The sequence below is a fragment of the Watersipora subatra genome, chromosome 8 (genome assembly GCF_963576615.1).
Source record: "Watersipora subatra chromosome 8, tzWatSuba1.1, whole genome shotgun sequence".
Classification (NCBI taxonomy): Eukaryota; Metazoa; Bryozoa; class Gymnolaemata; order Cheilostomatida; family Watersiporidae; genus Watersipora; species Watersipora subatra.
The window spans coordinates 33,809,419-33,827,384 of record NC_088715.1 but is presented as its reverse complement, the minus strand read 5'-3'; the positions used below and the strand labels follow the sequence as shown (position 1 = coordinate 33,827,384).

Sequence of the window (17,966 nt, the reverse complement as noted above, 5' to 3'; positions counted from 1 at the left end):
TCAACTTTTTGAAACACGATCTAGTTTCATAAATTTTTATTTGTTCCCCTCGCACTAGGGCTTCGTCCTTGAGTTTAACCAATACTTTTTGAGCCCTGTCATACTACTATAAGGCTACTTTTTGTTCTGCAATACAATATCAACAATAATTCCTATCAAGATAAAACTCTTAGCAATTGTATCTCAGTTAACCATCATCCGTTATGATAAAAATGGGTTCAAACAGATAGGTTATAAAATTTTTGGTTAAAGTTTACTAAAAATGCATACTAAAACCTCTTTCAAGCATATTTTTAGTAAACTAAGTTTATATAAGTTAGTTTCAGCGTTTAAGTTACACGTGTATTTTGTAGGTAAGAACTCTCCACATAGTACATTGTAATGTTACGTTTTCTTCCAGATCACAACCCCAAAATGCACTAAAGTTGTAGTAGGTAACTATAGTTACTGAGGTTAACACATTTTTTTGATACTATTTTTAATGATCATGATTTTGAGGACTTTTGCCAGGCAGTGAGTGCATTAGATAATTATTATGGTTGCTAAACCACTCTATACGTCTATGCAATATTTGCGGCTTATGATGCCAACAATGAAATGAACTAAATTTGTATAACCATTTACCAAATAACTTTTTAATTGTAATCGTAGCAAAACAGACTATATTTATTTGATATTTTCTAATGATTTCACTTCTACATTTAAACCCCTTTATAGTTTTATTTCTTCTTCCAATTTATTTCAACAAAACACTTCTTTCATGATATGAAATTAAAAGATTACAGTTGTTTGAAAAAGTTTAAAAACCTTTAAAATTGTTGTAATTTTCTTCTTACTTTATTTGAACTTCAGACAGATTTTCTTGACTTTTCCTTGACAGGCTATTATGTGATATATGTTATAAAAATAACAAGTTTAGATAACTGCAACTCTTCATCTCATTGGAAAAAGTGTGCTCTGTTAACCTTTTTTTCTGCTAACCATGTAAGTATCTTCCTTTAGGCCTAATTTCAGCCATTTGAGAGAAATTGCCCATTTAGCTGCATGATTTGCGTATAGTTATTCAATTTCAACCACTATCTAGAACATTTTTGTTACATATTTTATAGGGAAAACTTGTTAACAAACAGAACTACGCAAAAAAATTCAATGTATCCATGTGTTGTGCATTGTGCATTGTTAAAACTACATGAAGCCATGATCGCTACAAAATTATCGGTATTCTTCACAATTTTTCTCACTCTTACCACACCATTACTTTCACAATAGGTCGCTTGCGGTAGACGTAATCTAACTAAAAATATTGGTCGTCGAGAAAAAATGCTAGACAGAATAAGCTGCTTCGCGAGTATAGCCTAAATCTTTTGATGCTTTAGGTGCTTTTCAGGCATAACTCAATGCTATAAAAAGACCAAAGTTTGTTGGTTGTTTTCTTAAATAAATAATATTTAGTTACCACATAGCTGATGTAATTTTGCAAAAATGTGTTCATAGCAGTCTATCGTACAATTAGCATAAACTTGCATAGAGCTGTAAAAGGGTTCATTTGTCTAGCTAGTAGCAGCAGGTGTTCAATGTTTGGGATTACAACACATTAATTAAGAGCAGACACTGTCAGGGGCAGAAAATCTAGAATTGCACACACTTCTTTTTTTGTACATGTGACTCTAGCCATATTTTGGACTTATACCCTTATTTAGATATACAACTGTCCTCAAATTATTTGGACCAAACTCAAACTCACAACATCACTTTAACATTAGATCTTGTCACGCCTACACCATCAAAATGCAGTTGCATTGAGAAACTCACTGCATTGGTATTTAATGAATTTTTTACCTCTTTCGTTATCGTGAGCCGATGTATCGGCTTTCACGGTAATAGAAGTACAGACTGTAAGCCGATGAATTGGCTTATCAGTAGGATTTCACTTTTATTTTCATTGCAAAGCTTACACATTAACTAGACTGATAAAACATTGTCTTAATATTGGCTACTATTAAAATATTTTTTGCTAAGCAATTCTATTTTTACATACTTTTCAAAATGGGAAAACCAGGTCACTATCAGTTATCGCTATCGCTAAAGGTGATTACTCATTTCCCAATATTCACTGTACACCGTGTTATAGCTCCTGTAATTAGGTTTTCTTATATTTAGAATCCTAGACAATTTTGATAGCAACAGGCTGGTCAGCAACAAGCTCAAGGCCTTCTGTTGATCTAGGTCATCTCTGTCATCTGAGTTTTCTTCCTGCTTAATTATAGAGAATGGGAATTATAGTATTTTCATTATTAATTCTACATTTATGTAAACACTTTATAAATAAATTTATATTCATCATTTTCATTTCATGGCTACAGCTAGTGTAGAACAAGCTACTAAAACATACCTGGTATTTCTTTTAGCACAAGGAGCATACTATAGTGGTATTATCAAACAGTCAATTTTGTCTCAATTATTTACCCATTAATTAAGCAAAGCATTTGTTTGAGCAAACACAATTTAGTAAACAATTTTAGGCAAGCATTTATCTTGTTTCAGTTCTTTTGTATCCATATTTACTTTAAGAGTTATGATCTCACTGTAAAATTCTGCTAAGCTACCAACTTTGTCGATATATTGTAGTTTTTGGCTGCCTCACAAGTAGTTTAGTTTGGCGTATTCTGTGTGTATGGCTGAACCTCTGAATATAGCCTGATCAAACTCGGGGTTTGCAGCTTGATTGATTTTCATTGCTTCATGCCCCTACCACCATTCTGTTATCTCTTTGCACTGAATTTTCTGTTTTTGATAGGTTTGTATAGATCTTCCTTTATACATCAAAGCCAAGTTGCATCTTGGCTTTGATGCTGGACGAAAGACGCATCTGTTGCTTGGATGTTATTTTGTTAGCATCTTTAGTGTTAAATTGGTACCTTCTCAAAAGCTTCTTTTACATGTAAGTTTGAAATTTTACAAACTACCACAATGTTATGCATTTGGTTCAATAAGTTAGAACAACGCTGGCATGGTGCGCATAGAGCCATTTGGTCAGCGGCACGCCACCATTAAAGGGTATGAAGATAAAGTTAGGAGTAATTAGCATGAGCAACAGAAATGACATGAGTTTTGTAATCACTTATTACCTGATACATGTATCTTGAGAGTGCAATCGGTATGGATTGTTAAAATAAAGGTACTGGGAAATAACTGTTAAACAAATAACTAACAAACGTTAATGGGCTACGGGAGCAATTGCTCCAGACACTTTTTAAAATGTATGGACTAAAGAATGTAGTTGCTAAATTATCTGGCAGACCTGCATAGTTTTTTTTTACAGTTGAGCCCTAAAATTCTTTTCCTGTCAGCACAGCTTAGCAAAGGTAAAAATTGGATTGTAGATAGTCATGGCTTTAGTACAGGATGTAGATTCAACAATAAATGCAGATATAAAATTTCTCTTCAAAATGCTCCCATCAAACTGGTTGCCAAGTGCATTGGCTGTTAAAAAATGATAACTTTAAGGTAAATGTGTGGTTAGCCCAAGTTTTCCAAAGCATCGTAATTATTAAAAGGCTTTAAAATACATCAGAATATCAATACTGTGTTAAACAAAGAACTACTACTATTAGCCTCATACCGCTACTAGCTATTTTTTAGTTTTTCAGCCAAATTATATAAAAGAAAAAACAAGATTGAGTTGGAAAAAGGCTACGATACAAATATAAACAATGATCAAATTAGGTTTTTTGATGTAATTGAGTACTTATTAGTAGTTTTTGTTGACCCTTTTCTATTCTGATCACTTGCTATTATGGGTTCTTACAAATTAAGAATGTCAAAGAGTGGCAGTCAAATGGAAGTGGCCTTCAAATAGAAGTGATGATCAATTAAAACGTGTCGATGTAAATTTCAATCCTTCGTCCATAGTGTAGGTCAAAGAAAGTTTGTGTTCAAATAAGGTCGTGTTGAAATACAGGTTTTACGGTAGTTTCATTAAATATTATTAGTCACTGCTTACTGGGTAAAAGATGCTATTAATATTTTTTTTGCAAAAGAGCTAAATTAGGTGCTGTTGTTTTGCAAGGAGCTTGAAATAACATTCACTGTCTTTTTCCCGTGTTTTCTTTGAATTTGAAAATGACTACAGACATTTTCTGATTCAATGTGATTCTGCCACATTTCTAACTTACATTACCATTAATAGTGCTTCGCAGTCACTAGTTTTATTTCAACATTGCAGCTGTTGATTGATCTTACTCAGTGCATTAATAATTTTATCAAAGTAAGCAAGAGCAAAGTGAGGGGCATCCAATTCTTTACAGATCTTTCCATATAATTTTGTATTCAATGCAGACCTGTTGATATAATTGTTTGCTTCATTTGCAGTTTAAAAAATAGTCATGGATTAGTTTTACAAGTGTTTTTTGATGCAAGTGAATCTCTTTGTATAAATCAATGCGTGTTCTGTGCCTCAGGTTTTTTTGTTTTAACTTTTGCACATATCCGCAATGGGAATTTAACATAGTGGCAACTATAACAACACAAACGAGCTTTTGCCAATTGATCTATTCAATTTAAAAACTCTATTACTACTTAAGTGGAGTAACTTGGTGAGTGACAAAAAAGTTTCTTTTCAACAGCATTTTTTGAGTGTATCAAGCAATTTCTATTAACTCAGGAAGCTTCTTCTTGCAGCTGTTTCACCAAATACTAGTTTTGCGCAGTTCAATTTGAACCATTTAATTGATGATTCGAGAGTATTGTGTGGCTTCTTGACTTTAATGGCTTAGATGACATATGATGTTTGCAAAGTTAAGGATGCAAGCAGTTTGATAGTACCAATGCTATCAAATCTTACCACTTTAATGCCAATCATTATTTTCAAAAAAGTTTAGTTTTCCCTATATGCCCAGGATGCGCTTTATTAAAGCATTGTTTCAGTTGGTGAGTTTTTATGGACTCGTTAGATAGAGTTGTCTGACAAACAAATCCTTATGGCGCTTGAACTTATTGTTATTTGAGATGCGCAACTCCAAAGAGTAAACACTGGTTATTGTAGGTCCGTTTCTTTAGTTTTGCCATTTTTGAGTCAGGGTGATTAAGGGTATCTACAATCATGTATTGTCTTTGAAATACATGTAAAATCTTTACAATCATCAGTTACATGTAGGTGTTTGACAAATTGAAAAAACTTTGACAAAACTTCAAAGTAACAAGGTACTATGAAACGTGTATATACTATGTATTAGTATTGTCTACATGAAGAAACATAGCACATGCATGTTTATATGTATGTAAAAACAACCATAAATCTACCGTTGACTTTATGATAATTGCAGGAAATTGCTGTGAACATTGAATCAAATAACAGCTCGGTCTTAAGGGTCAAGTTTAGGAAAAGTTAAAACTAGTAGGATTTAGACATTATGTCTTGCAACTATTTGCATGTGATTTATGTTTTATTTAAACTCTCGCTTCTGAATTGAAACCTTCTACATGTTTATGCATAAAACCTATATCAAAATTTTCAATAGGCAGCAGTATATTTATAATATTGCAAAAATCTATAAACATCTTTGCAACATTATAAACTCTAGATAAATTATACATTATAAACATTATAAACACTAGATCTTGCAAAAATCTAGAATATGTATATAATATATATATTAAAAATAAATATGTAAAAAGATCGATCACATTCAAGTTAACATACAGTCAACTCAGTACAACATTGGTAGGTAGATCCGTTGGTCAATGGTACAAATAGAATAAAACATGAAATATAGTAAGCAGTGCAGTCTTCATCACACTTACATCCATCTACTGTTATATTTGATGGTTTGGAAACGAGGATATTTGCAGTACTATATATTGCAATACTCTGTATATATATAAATATAAAAGAAAATTGTTTCCTTACCCCGGATACCCCGCATGGGTGGTAATTTCTGCCCTAACGCGATCATTTTCATTGACCTTACCAGGAGCTTCCCACCGGTGTTGGGGTTTATTAAGGCCATACTCGTCACATAGACTTCTATACACAACACCTGCGACATGATTATGCCGTTCAGTGTATGAGTTTCCTGCTAGCTGCTTGCATCCACTGATGATGTGTTGGATGATCTCAGGTGCATCTTTAAACAGTCTGCATCTAGGATCGTCTCTGGTGTGATAGATTTTTGTTTGGAGTTGCCTTGTTGGGAGCACTTGCTCCTGGGCTGCCATGATTAGCGTCTCTGTACTGGCCATTAGGTTTCCTTTCTTCAGCCACGTATATGTCTGGTAAAGATCGCCAACCTTAGATATTTGTCGGTGGTAAGCACCATGAAGAGGTTTCGTGTGCCAGTCAATTTCCTCATCATCAGGGCGAAGGTCCATTGTAATAGCAGCTGATTGAAATTCAGCTAGAAACTTATCTGAAGTGGCCGTATATATATATAGATATATATATATATACATGTATATATATATATATATGTATATATATATCTATATATATACATATATATATATATATACATATATATATATATATATATATATAAATATATAAAATTGTTTCCTCACCCCGGATACCCCGTATGAGTGGTAAATTCTGCTCTAACTCGGGTCTCCTACCAGAGACCTGGGAGTTTGAGCACTCGCCTCAAGATCTTAGCTGTTCCCAATAGCGCACTTTTTTGCAACTCACCCGAGTTGATTGTTGTTGGTATTTGGGCAAGCCACTTTTTATGCGCCGGTGTTATTGCGCCCAGTGCCCCAATGACTACTGGGATTACAGTTGTTCTTACATTCCAGCATTCATCAATGTTTTCTCCAAGAGGGAGATATTTCTCTACCTTTTCTTTTTCTCTGCTGGCTATATTGTAGTCATTGGGTACTGCTATGTCTATTATAGTAGGCCTCTTGTTCTCCTTGTCTACCACCACTATATCTGGTTGGTTTGCTAGGACATGCTTGTCAGTCCAGATGTAGAAGTTCCAGAGGATCTTAGCGCGGTCATTTGCATTGACCTTACCAGGAGCTTCCCACCAGTGTTGTGGTTTATTAAGGCCATACTCATCACATACACAACACCTGCGACATGATTATGCCGCTCAGTGTATGTGTTCCCTGCTAGCTGCTTGCATCCACTGATGATGGGTTGGATGGTCTCAGGTGCATCTTTGCACAGTCTGCATCTAGGATCGTCTCTAGTGTGATAGATTTCCGTTTGGAGTTGCCTTGTTGGGAGCACTTGCTCCTGGGCTGCCATGATTAGCGGATTCTGTATTGGCCGTTAGGTTTCCTTTGTTCAGCCACATATATGTCTGGTGAAGATCGCCAACCTTAGATATTTGTTGGTGGTAAGCACCATGAAAAGGTTTCGTGTGCCAGTCAATTTCCTCATCATCATGGCGTAGGTCCGTTTTAAGAGCAGCCGATTTAAATTCAGCTAGCAACTTATCTGAGATGGCCATGGAAGCTGCATATGCTATTATGCTTTGCTCCTCCTTTTTCACTGTCTGCTGTACACTTTTGAGTCCCCTACCACTATCTTTCCTATCAATATACAATCTAGTAGTATCAGATTTTGGGTGGGGTGCTCCATGCATGGTCAGCAGTTTACGAGTTGCGATATCTGTTTCTTTGATGGCTTCCTCAGTCTACTTTATTATGCCTGCTGTATACCTTATTACTGGCAGTGCGTAAGTATTTATTGCCATGATTTGGTTCTTGGCATTGAGCTGGCTCCGTAAGACTTGCCGAAGACGTTTCTTGTATTTGGTAATGGCTTTGTGACGTACCTCGGCTTCGTGGTTGATGTTGCTTTGCCATAACATGGCAGCGAAAAATGGGCTACTGGTTCAAAACGGATGAAATGGACTCAGACTGATAACACGGACCTCATGCAGTGCTACTTTATGAGTGAACCTCAAAAGTCTTCTTCTCAAGTTGAAGAAGACATGCACTTTGACCTTGACCCAAGGGTGAAGGAGCTTGTGGAAAATATCATCAACAAGATGCCAGCTGCTAATGATTATGGAAGCAGGGTCCCACTATGGAGACCTAGCAAGACCATACCTAAGAAGCTGTTAGAAGACATTAACTTGGCACTGGAGTCGATCTCAATAAAATTGATTAGTGAGACAAATGCCTTAATCTACAGTAGGGCAACCGTCGTCTTGGAGGAGATGGGCATTAAGCCACTGTCAACAATGCTTCAAGCCATTCCATCTTGGCAGGTGAGGCTACAAAATAAGATCAAGGACTTGCGCAAGAAAGTTAGTAAGCTCAGTGAAAGATCTAACCACAGGTTGGAGCATCCAAAAAGGGAAGCCACAATAGAAGCTCTAGAATCTGCCAAACAGCAGCTAGTAGCACTCTCGGCATGACTGAAGCGGTACACCAAAGAGCGGGATAACAAAAGAATGAACAAACTGTTAATCAATAATTCATCTAAAGTGTATTCTCAGTTCAAAGGTGAACTGCGGAGTCCAATGTCAGATCCTCCCCGATCCAGCACTTCAAAGTTCTGGAAGGACATCTGGGAGAAAGAGACTACTCATAACACCACTGCAAATTGGCTGGAGAGGCTTAAAGAGAGCCACCAACACACTGTGGCTCAGCAAGGACTCACCATCAGCGAAGTGGACATCAAGTGCAGAGTGCAGCGTATGAAGAACTGGGCAGCACCTGGCCATGACATGATTCAAGCTTTCTGGTTGAAGAAATTGACATCAATTCACACTAGAATGGCTAAGCAGATGGAATGCTTAATAGAAGAAGGCGACCATCTGGAATGGCTGACCAAAGGACGAACTGTACTTTTGATAAAAGATCCAAAGCAGGGGCCGATTCCCAAAAACTATCGACCAATAACATGCTTGCCCACCACCTAGAAACTACTGTCAGGAATAGTGGCAGACAAACTGGAAAAGCACACCAGTCACTATATGACCAGTGCTCAGAAAGGAATTGGGCGCAACACTCGAGGAGCCAAACATCAGTTACTGGTGGATCGGATGGTCTGTCAAGACAGCAGGAGAAGGCATACCAATCTTGCCGTGGCTTGGATCGACTACAAAAAGGCCTATGACTCAATTCCCCATAGTTGGATACTTGAGTGTCTCAGTTTTTACAATGTTCACCCTGGTATTGTGGCATTCGTCAATATGTCAATGACCAAATGAAAGATGGAACTGGAGGCTAATGGCAAAAAGCTGGCGAGTGTACAAATTAAGCGAGCCATCTATCATGGTGACTCCTTATCACCGCTGCTCTTCTGCATATGCCTAAACCTTCTAAGCAATATGCTGGAGGAGACTCACCATGGGTAACAGTTTAAGAGTGGCACCAAGATAAACCACTTCCTCTACATCGATGACATCAAGCTGTACGCTAACAAAGAAAGGGACATTGATTCGCTAATACACCTCACTCAGGTATACAGCTAGGACAACGAAATGACCTTCGGTATTGAGAAATGTGGAAGGCTAATTCTTAAGAAAGGCCATTATGTGCTCACAGATGGCCTAAGAATGCCAAATGGTACCATTAAAGGTATAGAAGAAGAGTACAAGTACTTGGTGATTATGCAAAGCAACATCAACCACGAAGCCGAGGTACGTCACAAAGCCACTACTGAATACACGAAACGCCTTCGGTAGATCCTACGGAGCCAGCTCAATGCCAAGAACCAAGTCATGGCAATAAATACCTACGCACTGCCAGTAATAAGATATCCAGCAGGCATAATAAAGAGGACTGATGAAGCCATCCAGGAAACAGATACAGCAACTCGTAAACTGCTGACCATGCATGGAGCACCCCACCCAAAATCTGATACTACTCGATTGTATCTCGATGGGAAAGATGGCGGTAGGGGACTCAAAAGTGTACAGCAGACAGTGAAGGAGGAAGAGCAAAGCATCAAAGCCTATGCAGCCTCCATGGCGACTTCAGATAAGTTGCTAGCTGAATTTCAATCGGCTGCTCTTACAATGGACCTCCGCCCTGACGATGAAGAAATTTACTGGCACATGAAACCTCTTCATGGTGCTTACCACCGACAAATATCTAAAGTTGGCGATCTTCACCAGACATTTATGTGGCTGTACAAAGGAAACTTATCGGCCAATACAGAGTCGCTAATCATGGCAGCCCAGGAGCAAGTGCTCCCAACAAGGCAACTCCAAACCAAAATCTATCACATTAGAGACGATCATAGATGCAAGCTGTGCAAAAATGCACCTGAGACCATCCAACACATCATCAGTGGATGCAAGCAGCTAGCAGGAAATGCATGCACTGAGCGGCATAATCATGTTGCAGGTGTTGTGTATAAAAGTCTATATGACGAGTATGGCCTAAATAAACCACAACACTGGTGGGAAGCTCCTGGTAAGGTCAATGAAAATGATCTCGCTAAGATCCTCTGGGACTTCTACATCCGGACTGACAAGCATGTCCTAGCAAACCAACCAGATATAGTAGTGGTGGACAAGGAGAACAAAAAAGCTACTATAATATATATCGCAGTACCCAACGACTACAATATAGACAGCAAAGAAAAAGAAAGGGTAGAGAAATATCTCCCTCTTGGAGACGAGATTGAAAAATGCTGGGATGTAAGAACAACTGTAATCCCAGTAGTCATTGGGGCACTGGGCACAATAACACCGGCGCATAAAATGCAGCTTGCCCAAATACCAACAGCAATCAGCTCAGGTGAGTTGCAGAAAAATGTGCTACTTGGAGCAGCTAAGATCTTGAGGCGAGTGCTCAAACTCCCAGGTCTCTGGTAGGAGACCCGAGTTAGAGCAGAAACTACCACCCATACGGGTTAACCGGAGTGAGGAAACCATTTTTTATAAATGTATGTATGTCTATAGTATTGCAGGTACTATGTATATGTAAATATATAAATATGTATATAAAAAGTATATATATATATACATAAAGTGAATGCTGCACAACTTGTTACAGAGTGCTCAATGATAAATTAGAGCTAGAGTAGTCGAAGCTAATATGCTCCATTTTAACTTTGTATATGTATGAAACTATAAGTATATATACATTATATGTTGTTTACACTGTAAAGTGCTCAATAATTGAGTCAATTAGAGCTGTGTATGAAGTTTATTAAAAACTACCGGCTAAAATCATTACTACTATTAGTTTCATGCAATCGCGTTGCAATCTTCAGGTAGATTGACTGAAATGTATAATCAAAAAGCTATAAAATTACTTTGTAAAGCTGAAGGCTCAATACTATTGTGTAATATATATATATGTAAATATATATAAATATATATAGTATACAGCAAACACGTAGTCAACTTATGTTATTGAGCTAATTAGGTGTTTTCTAGCATGACGGCATGTGGATATCAGCTCACTTCTAGTGCTAAGGCTGGCTAACTTCGGTTCAAATATGATGAAGTACTTTTCCCATAGACACAACTGGCAAGATTTTGTTGATTTGTTGTATGACCGCGCTCTTTTGATGATCTTCCAGGTTATATTATAGCGAATGTTCTTGTCTTTTTAGTCCTACATGTATTTACCCAATTCTGTTTGTAGCCTTTTAGTAGGATACTTAAAAGATGTTTTGTGGTTGGCTAATCTTGCTGTGAAAGTTGTTTCAGTAAGGCCTACATACGTGTGTGTCTCTTGTGCATTGCGTTCTCCAGATTCTACGGTTGACTAATATACTATGCAGCTTGAAAGGCATTCTCCATTTAGAGGGCAATTTTTCAAGATCCTGGAAAGTGAATTTCCACCAAAACACAAATTACACAAAATCTTCAACAAAAACTCCGTAAAACTTATACAGCTGTACTTCAAACATCAACCACATAATTAGCGGGCACAATAAACAAGCTCTATTGCAACCACTCAATATCAACAGGAAATGCAACTGCAAAATCGGGAATATTGCCCTCTAAATGGAGAATATCTTTCAAGCTGCATAGTATATCAGGCAACTGTAGAGTCTGGAGAACGCGATGCACAACAGACACAACAGTATGTAGGCCTCTCTGAAGCAACTTTCAAAACAAGATTAGCCAACCACAAAACATCTTTTAAATATTCTACTAAAAGGCTACAAACAGAATTGAGTAAATACATACGGGACCTAAAAGACAAGAACATTCGCTATAATATAATCTGGAAGATCATCAAAAGAGCGCGGTCATACAACACATCAACAAAATGTTGGTAGTTATGTCTATGGGAAAGGTACTTCATCATATTCGAACCGAATTTAGCCAGCCTTAACACTAGAAGTGAGCTGATATCCACATGACGTCATGCTAGAAAACACCTAATAAGTTAAATAACATAATTTGACTACATATTTGCTGTATACTATACATATATATCACACAATAGTATTGAGCTCTCAACTTTATAAAGTAATTTTATAGCTTGTACATTATACATTTTAATCATTCTACCTGAAGATTGCAACGCGATTGCATGAAACTAATAGTAGTAATGATTTTAACCGGTAGCCTTTAATAAACTTCATATACAGCTCTAATTGACTCAATTATAGAGCACTTTACTTTACAGTGTAAGATAAGGCCACAAGAGACAAAATTCTCACAAAATCGGCGAAATTTGGACGAAACGATTCGTACGAATTGACATTTGGACGAATTCGTCCATCGTTGGTTGCGCACGATGAACGAATCCTGAATTGGACGAAACGTCAGAAATTCCTACGTAACATTGTTTGATTGGTCGGTTGAAAAGGTTAGTTGAATGTTGAAGGTCGTTTTCTTTGGGGCATATTCAGAGTGAGAGATTTTATCTGTTTTGAAGAGAGAGTTGATTTTGCGTTGAAATGGAAGACAACCATCTGGAACTTTTTATAGACTTGGTTAGGGAGAGAAAAGTAATTTGGAGCAAACGAGAGAACGGCTATAAGGACTCAAGAGGGGTGAAACTGAACAATTTCAAGGACATTGCCAGTGAATTGGAGAGAGCGTTTCCAAACTCCAAAGTGAAGTTTACTGGTATGTTTATTTATTTCTAGTAGTAGGTCGTTGGTGGTTGCTAGCTAGTAGTGTGGTAGCTAGCTAGTAGTGTGGTAGCTAGTACTGCTGATATCATTGGGTTTTTAGGTCATGCTTGTTTTGGACTGATTTTTTTATCTGAGAGAGAGTGAGTAGATCATCTCAACAATTGCATCAATCAATTAATTACTTCAGTCTCAGTCATGTTGTCTTGTTCCACATATTCTACTGCTGCTACTCTCTACATGTACACATAAAGTTAATTAAGTTTGTTGTTTGTTTGCAGTCGATATGGTGATGAAAAAATGAACCAACCTTAGGGACACTTTTAACAGCAACAGAAGGGCGTATGATGCAGCTTGTGCAAGTGGGGCAGCAGCAGTCCAAGAGCCGCAGTGGAAGTGGTGGCCACTATCTAAATGGCTACTCACAGCTCATCGAGAGCAGGCGTAAGTTGGCTTTTAAGATGTTTTTGCACACAAATTCTGATTTGTTGGAATAATAACTGGTTAGTTACTAGTAATTTATTCTACTAGACTTCATAGCTGTGGTGTTGGCATTGGCGGTTTTACCAGAAAATTGAAAAAATATATCTATGTATGTGTGTGGAACAGATTACATAATTCAATTCAGTCTTCTTTTTTTCAGAACTACTTCTTCCACCAACATACCACCTCCCTCACAAGCCTGCGCACCCTGTCCATTGTCACCTGCTAGACCATCTTCTTCAGTTCCTGCATGCATCACACTGGTCGTCCCGCCAACCACAGAAGCCCATGCACATGCGTCTACACCTGCTCGACCACCAGCAGCTATCCCACCAACTCCACCGACACTACCACCACCCACTGAACCACAGACGATCAAAACGGCATCCCGAGGTATCAAGCGCAAAAAGATCATTGAAGACCACTCCATCGAAATCGAGCTGGAGTCTGTAAATTACCATATCAGAGAACTGTGTAGACCCGCCCCAGAATCGGAACACCAGCTGTTTGCGGACTCAATAGTGCCTGGACTCGAGCGACTCACACCTTACCAATTCGCAATTACTAAGAATAGAATTAACTACATGTTGTTTGAGTTGGAGTATGCAGAGCCTGTCCCGCAACCAAGTAGCTCTCTCACAGACAGACTTCCCAGCTCCATGTCGTTTGTGTCGTCTCGGAGTACTGACAGGCCCACGAGCGAGAGTCGAGATACACCAACATTCACAGAGATGTTGTCGCCTTCCTGAGATGATTCCTAGCACTAGATTAGCTACAAGTATCTTTCTGTTTGTTTCATCATAATACACATATTGTATTTTATTCCTGCTTATCTGTGTTTTTATCATAATATTATCTGTGTGTATTTTTTATTAATTTTCTTTAGCGAACAATCAATCCAGAATCTCTCATCAGTTTGATATTTCTGTACAATCTAAAAATAATACAGTATTTGCTGACTTGCCAATGTTGTTTAGCCGATCAGAATTTATTTTATCAACCAGAATAAATACATTTGCATTTAGCGTTGAAAAAAAATATTTGGAACTAAAAATTTTAATCTACATGAACTTAACACATATAAATTTAAAGCATTGATCTTAAATCAAAAATCAAATCCCCGATAATTCTGTAAAACGTAAAACAAACTACGACTAGTAGAGTTCCAAGCAGAGTGGTTGACATTGGTTCGTTTATCTTTGGTTAATATGGGCATCTTGCCATGGGACCGAGCCCTGGGGGCTTGAAAAATACTGCACAAGTCTGTCTCTGATTCCTGCTGCCTCTGCAGTCCCACCTCTTTGTAGCTGCATTTGGTTTGGCTGGTTGGAGGGTGGGTGTGTTTGTGAACGCCAGAAACCAGGTGTGATGGAGCCGTCTGTGTTTGGAATGTCCAGGTAACCTGGTGGTGTGTAGCTGGTGTCGTTCACCGTGCGCAGAAAGTTGTGTAACACACACATGGCACGAACTAGGTTTGTTGCCTTCTCTTGGTCTGCCTGAATCATCTTAAACAAGATTTGCCATCGACGAGATAGGATTCCTGCGAAACAAAAAAAATTTCAAATTAATACATGACATTCCTCCACGTGCGAAGTGAAAAGACCCAAAACACATCACTTACCAAACGTGTTTTCTATGATGCGCCGTGCACGAGAGAGTCTGTAGTTGAAGATTCTCTTGGGCACCGAATTGAGGGCTCGACCTGGGAATGGCCTCATAATATATGGTTTCAGAGGGAATGCCTCATCTGCCACAAACATGTAGGGAAAGTCTCCAGTTTCTTCATAACCCACCAACGGCTCGCTCTCTGGCAGATTAACTTGATTTGTGAAAGGAGAGAGAAAACGTAGTGAACCCGGCTGTGAAGCTGATTGGTTTTGGTTGCGGCATGTACAGATAATAAAAAATAAATAATAATTAATTAAAGACAATATTTTTCTAACCATTATCCAAGCCTCTTCTAAACTCGGATGACTCCCATATTCCCCCATCACTATTACTTCCTGGTTGACCAATGTCGATGAGGGTGAATCTGTATGAAGCATCACATACAGCTAGTAGGACGATACTGTCTCTCTGTTTGTAGTTCCAGAACATGGAGCCAGAGTGCTTTGGCTTCTGAATAATGATGTGCTTCCCGTCAATACTACCAAGGCAGTGAGGGAAGTTCCATCTTTCAAAACTACAAAATTTAAATGAAAGTTCGTTTTAGCAACAATGGAAAAAGGATATTATGAAGAAAATTAATAAAAATAAATAAATAAATATTAAGCACAAAAAAAGAAAACAACAGACCCTTCAGCGACTACCCTCCATTCATCTGGCCCTGAAGGAGGTTTGAGGTAAATGGGCTGCAGCACAGTCCACAGTGCGACACATGTGTCATCAATTATCTGGGAGACTGTTGATCTGCTCAAGCGGTAGTGAGCTGAGATGGCTGCGTGAGAACTTCCATCAGCTAGGTGGTGAAGTGTGGCTGCCAGCTTTAGTCTTGGCTCTATTGACTTCCTCATCACTGTGTCATGCTTTGTTATGAGAGGTTTTATTGCCTCAAGAATATAGTCAAAGTTCCAAGGTGATATTCTTAGGTATTTTATGTGTCTTCTTGAATCCTCATCCTCTCTCAACTCCTTGATCAGATTTGCATAAACTCCCAGTTGATCTCTTTTCTCATTTATGGGGTGGACCCAATACCTTCTGTCTGAGTTTGTAGTGAGAGTCCTCTTTTTCTGTTTGAGTAGCAGATATTTTTTCTTTAGCAGTAGCAAAGCAATTCTTCTCCGTTGATTGTCATCCATGTGTGTACTGAAGCAAATGATTGAAACGGAATCGGCTTCAATTTATCACCGCGTTCTGATCGGCTAGTTGAAAGTTAGTTTCGCACGAATCCGTGGTGGGGAAACTCCAGGTGGCAGGTCAGAAATTTCGTACGAGTGGAATTTCCCAGATTAGTTGGAATTACACGATACGTGTGGCCCGGCCTTAAACCACATATACTATTCAGCTCCTTCGGTTGAGCACTTTATATACACAGCACATAATGGAAGCTACAAGGTTTGAATACTGGACTAAATGTATTCCAATTCCATCAAGAAAAGCTTATATAAAACAACTTATACAGCAAACTGAGAAGTTACGCAGAAGAATTAGATGGAAAGCCTTTTTTACCTAAAAACATCTGCAACTGCAAAGCAAACATAAAATTTAGAATTCAACTCAACTAAGTCTCCACCAACAGTGAAGGAAATGGCAAGATTTGAAGACAGACTCACACATGTGATCAGAAATATCAAGTTTAGAGAAATCCGATGCAAATTTCAGCACAAGATAAAATTGATCTAAGCAAGAAACTTAAAGACAAAACCAAAGTTATTGTGGCTGCAGACAAAACTAACAATTACTATCGCATGAATACTCAGACCTACCGAAGCCTCTTAACCAACAACACCACGAAGGACTACAAAAAGATAACTACAGCTACAGTAAATTTCATCAATTTAGAAACAAAGGCTATTGCAGACCAACTTAATATCGCAGACCGCATATATAAAACTAGTGAGCAATAAGCATTTATCACTATTAAAGACTATTAGGCAAACTTCTCCGAGAAACCAACTTGCTGGCTCATTAATCCTAGCAAATCGGATATAGGCATAATCAGTAAACAAATCACGGAACACATCAACCGGGAAATACTCCACCAACTGAACTTAAATATGTGGAAAAACACAACATCAGTGCTAACATGGTTTAAAAACATTACTAACAAATCCCAAAACTCTTTCATTGTATTTGATTTTGTTGAATTTTATCCCTCGATAACGGAATATCTACTTAACAAAGCTTTAACGTTTGCGTCTAAATACACAAATATATCTGACTTGGACAAGTGTATAATACACCACGCAAAAAAATCTATACTCTACAACGATAATGAACCATGGGGTAAGAGATCAACTGCAAACTTGTTTGACATAAGAATGGGCTCTTATGACGGAGCAGAAAGCTGCCAACTTGTCGGAATCTTCATGCTCCACCTTATCACTGAGAAGTTGGCAAAAGCTTTGGCTTATACTGGGACGATTGCCTAGGACTACTGAAAGATACTGCATGAAACATTGAGCGCACTAAGAAAGAACTATGTGAAATTTTCCGTAAACACAGCTTACGGTATCACCATCGAAGCAAATAAGAAAGTAGTAAACTCCTTAGACATAACTTTGAATCTCAACAACAACAGCTTCAAACCGTATAGTAAACCTAACAACACAACCACATATGTACACAAAGACTCAAATCATTCACCATCAATCATAAAAAACATACCTGAATCCATCAACAAAAGACTCACCAACATTTCGTCAAACAAGCAACTCTTCGAAGAAACAAAAGCCCCATTTCAAAATGCACTTTCTAACAGTAAATACAACTTCTCTTTAAAATACCAGTGCAACAACCTCGACAAAGAAACCAATCAACA

General features: G+C 38.0%; 1 protein-coding gene across 1 annotated transcript; it reads right to left on the bottom strand.

The window, feature by feature from the left end:
- Positions 1–14,679: 14,679 nt before the first annotated feature.
- Positions 14,680–16,284, bottom strand: LOC137402486 (uncharacterized). The gene is made up of 4 exons (XM_068088987.1): positions 15,782–16,284; positions 15,429–15,668; positions 15,108–15,310; positions 14,680–15,026 (listed from the first exon to the last, which is right to left on the bottom strand). The coding sequence occupies exons 1-4, from the start codon at positions 16,282–16,284 to the stop codon at positions 14,680–14,682; spliced, it is 1,293 nt and encodes a 430-aa protein (XP_067945088.1).
- Positions 16,285–17,966: the final 1,682 nt, after the last annotated feature.

Excerpts from the sequence above, each read along its gene's own strand:
- LOC137402486 (XM_068088987.1), bottom strand. The coding sequence starts at position 16,284 with ATGGATGACAATCAACGGAGAAGAATTGCTTTGCTACTGCTAAAGAAA. Across the intron at positions 15,669-15,781 it reads TGGAGGGTAGTCGCTGAAGG|TTTTGAAAGATGGAACTTCC; the intron begins GTCTGTTGTTTT and ends TAAATTTTGTAG. Across the intron at positions 15,027-15,107 it reads CATCATAGAAAACACGTTTG|GAATCCTATCTCGTCGATGG; the intron begins GTAAGTGATGTG and ends TTTGTTTCGCAG.